Source organism: Acyrthosiphon pisum, unplaced genomic scaffold (assembly GCF_005508785.2).
Source record: "Acyrthosiphon pisum isolate AL4f unplaced genomic scaffold, pea_aphid_22Mar2018_4r6ur Scaffold_20519;HRSCAF=21277, whole genome shotgun sequence".
NCBI lineage: Eukaryota > Metazoa > Arthropoda > Insecta > Hemiptera > Aphididae > Acyrthosiphon > Acyrthosiphon pisum.
Genome location: NW_021769887.1, coordinates 59246 through 62700, shown reverse-complemented (window position 1 = coordinate 62700; position 3455 = coordinate 59246). Strand labels below are relative to the sequence as shown.

Here is a 3455-nt window from a genome sequence, read left to right as displayed (position 1 = left end):
GTCCAAATTGTATCTAAACACTTCTTATAAAATATTTAATTTAATTAACATTTTGTTGTCTGGGTATTGGGCCGCAAATAAAAAATATATTTCTAAAGGATAACTGGAGATTGGACATTTGGACCACATATTTCAATATTATATAGGTAAGTTGTTCATTAACATACGAATATACAGTGGCGTATTTGGGGGGGGGGGTCCTCAATGTCTGGACACCCCCGGTTTAAATAAAAACACCGGGTCATTACGATAGTAAAAATATTCGCAGGCGAAAATACAATGACAACGAATATATTGAAACGTACAGAGTAGTTTACAGTTTATCAGTGTAGATAATTATACATTTCATTATTAATGATACCATTGATTTTAAATCAATGATTATACTATTATACTATTATGGTAATGTAACGTGCCTACAACTGCACAACTACTGATGGAAGTATTGAAATGAAATACGAGAATGATTGTAATACCTACTTGTATTTATTAACACTTGAATATAATAATTATTTAATCAAAAAATGTTCTAAGTCCAATTAATTTATAGTGAAACTGTAGGTCAGCGAGATGTGACTAAGTATTTAGCTAGACTGTTCTTCTTGGGGCTCGTTGTTCGTCTGATGGACGCTTGTCCAGCAGCTCTCCTCGATGGGTCTCTGTCCCTGTCCCTTCTATTATTTCAGATGACCATACATGGTCATCTTGCGGTTAGGCCTAGCGTGAGATCGTCACACGCTTGCACACACCGGATGTCTAACATATATCTATTTGTGGTGTCATTTATTATAACAACACAAATCCTAGTTTATGTTATTTTAGAATTATTTATATACGTAGTCATAAATCTAGTGCCAAACGCCGCTCATGGTCATGCGCTCTTTACTATTAGCTACGCGGTGTAGACGCGATATCGTCGCGCTACTACTACACTACTACACACGCACTGTAGACGCGGTACCATTGATATTATTATTACTATTACACGAGCGAGCGCTCGCGTATTATATTTATATTTACGCGGCGCGTATACTATATGATTACCAGATTACGTACATTTATAATGTGATTGATATAAGTAAATTATTAAGATAGTCACAGCTCGCTACAGTAATATGGTATTATTTGTCAATTTGTCATTCATTTTTTCGTCTACCGTCGTGCTGTACGTACCACCGTCAATCACTGTACCAGGTGATACTGAATAGGTAACGCACCAAAGTACTTACCTAATTATTCAAACAAATTAAATAATTATTAACACATTGGGGACGAACGCAACTATAGGACAATAAAATAAAATAATCGGAAAAAATATCGATATTCAATGCCGATTCAATATAATTTATATATAACAACTCTGAACTCGATATAAATAAAATATCAGTTAAGTTAATAATTCTAAAAATGTTGTTTGTGAGGTTCATTAAATGTTGGACACCCCTCATTGATTAGTCTCCGTTAAGTGAATGTTAACGTTTGTATTATTTTAAGGATAGAATAAAATAATATTCGAAGAGAGAATTATATTCCATGTAATTTAATATAATGTGTGTGTGAAGCAAAATAGTTTTAAACTGGTAAAAAAAAAAAAATATCCAAATATACTCAAAAGAAACTTGACTCGTTCAATGAATTTAGTAAATTACAATCATTGAAGCATCATTATAAGTAGGTAATCGTAGTAAATTATTTACTAAATACTTTTTTAAATATTAAATAATTTAATGTAATACCGCGGTTATAAGTATCTGATACTTTCAGTAGGTAGCATATTTTGTAAATATATGTATACCTATATTGAATTTAGATAATATATAATTTTATATTTTGAGTGCTTAAATGTAAAATATAAAACATGTTATATATTATTTCAAAATATGTCAACAACAACAATAATAATGATTTGTACGACAGTTTTTGAGTTTACCTATGTGTTGTGCTTATTTAATAGGTGATAAAGTATAAAAAAAATATCAAGGCAATAAATAATATATTAGTTGAAAAATTGGATAGGTAATTTATTTGTAGATACTGCAAACGATAATATTTAAGAAAGATTTCAAAGGAATACAAATAATAGACAATAGATTAGCAACGCTTAAAAATATTTTGATAAATTAGCTTAAGACTTCAAACTATACCTAATATTGTATAATTTATATAATCTTGAAATGTAAATATTATAATATTATTATGTAGTTATCAAGGGTTACAAATTGCATTTAACGTAGAATGCTCCTTCAGTATATCAACAAATCGAGCAGACACTTCATTATCCAAAGTTGTCAACGCTTGGTGATATGTTGTGGAAACAAGTTCTAGTGATCCATACTTTAGCTCAAAGTAAATTCGTTCAATCCACAAATCTATAGATATAGTCACAGATAAAGTAATCAGATATAGGTATAATAATAAAACAAAAATAATTATACTCTATTCAAGTTAAGAAACATAGTTGGCAGCGACCAGTTTCTTTTGGACCACAATCAGGCAAAACTCTTTTGTCACCCCCAACAAGTCAACTATTAGTATACCTGCTATGTAGTATTGCCTCGACAACAGTTCTTAACTTGAATAATATATAGAAAGAATTAACTAACCGATATTGGTTTTACCAAACTGCATGCATGCTAATGTAAAATGCTCCCTAATCTTGCTGACATCTATTATCTGTTGTCGGTTTTCTAGATTTACCATGGTCTTGCACAGACTTGCATCACAACTGTTGTTTGTGTTCAACAACAAGTATGCGTTTCGAGCATCATTCAAAGACTTATTTTTGCTTAACCACAACAAATACTCCTTTGCAAGCTTTTTTTTTACTTCGTTACAACACACAGATTCATCTCCAAATGCCATGTTGAAAATATGCCATATCTGTGGCTTATTTAAAAAATATTTAATAACTATAAGCCACAGAGTGCTTGAAACTTTATAAGCATTTTCTTTAAATAACTCGTAAGCAATTAGTTCATCTTTATCAGTTAGTTTAAAATTTATATTCACTTCTAAGATACGTGTGTCATTCGGATATGCTTCAATGGCCCAATCTAAAAAGTCCAGGGTCATTGAACCTTTTGAATTATATATCTAAATAATAAAAGTGAAAAAAATAGTGTTATAAATTAAAAGTAAAATCTAAAAAAAATACAATTTAAATCCCTTACCAAATGAATATAATGACTTGGTGTCAATTTTTTTTTCTTGTGAGCGCAATGTATAGATACTTTAATTAAAGCAAGTTTATGAATTTCTGTAATACCAGCCGCAGATATTAATTTGACCATAGTGGTTAAATACTTATTCCACATCTCAATTGTATCAACTATTAACAATGCAGCGTTATATCTACTAAGACATTTTCTAAAATATACATACATAATACACATCAATAAAAATAAAATGAAATAATTTAAGTATTAATAATTTTATAAATAAGTTTACATAATATT

General features: G+C 29.9%; 1 protein-coding gene across 1 annotated transcript; it reads right to left on the bottom strand.

Annotated features, from left to right (window-relative positions):
* Positions 1 to 2120: 2120 nt before the first annotated feature.
* Positions 2121 to 3360, bottom strand: LOC103311952. The gene is made up of 3 exons (XM_029491991.1): positions 3171 to 3360; positions 2604 to 3093; positions 2121 to 2369 (listed from the first exon to the last, which is right to left on the bottom strand). Exons 1-3 carry the CDS (start codon positions 3312 to 3314, stop codon positions 2206 to 2208), a joined length of 798 nt encoding a protein of 265 aa, XP_029347851.1. The 5' UTR covers positions 3315 to 3360; the 3' UTR covers positions 2121 to 2205.
* Positions 3361 to 3455: the final 95 nt, after the last annotated feature.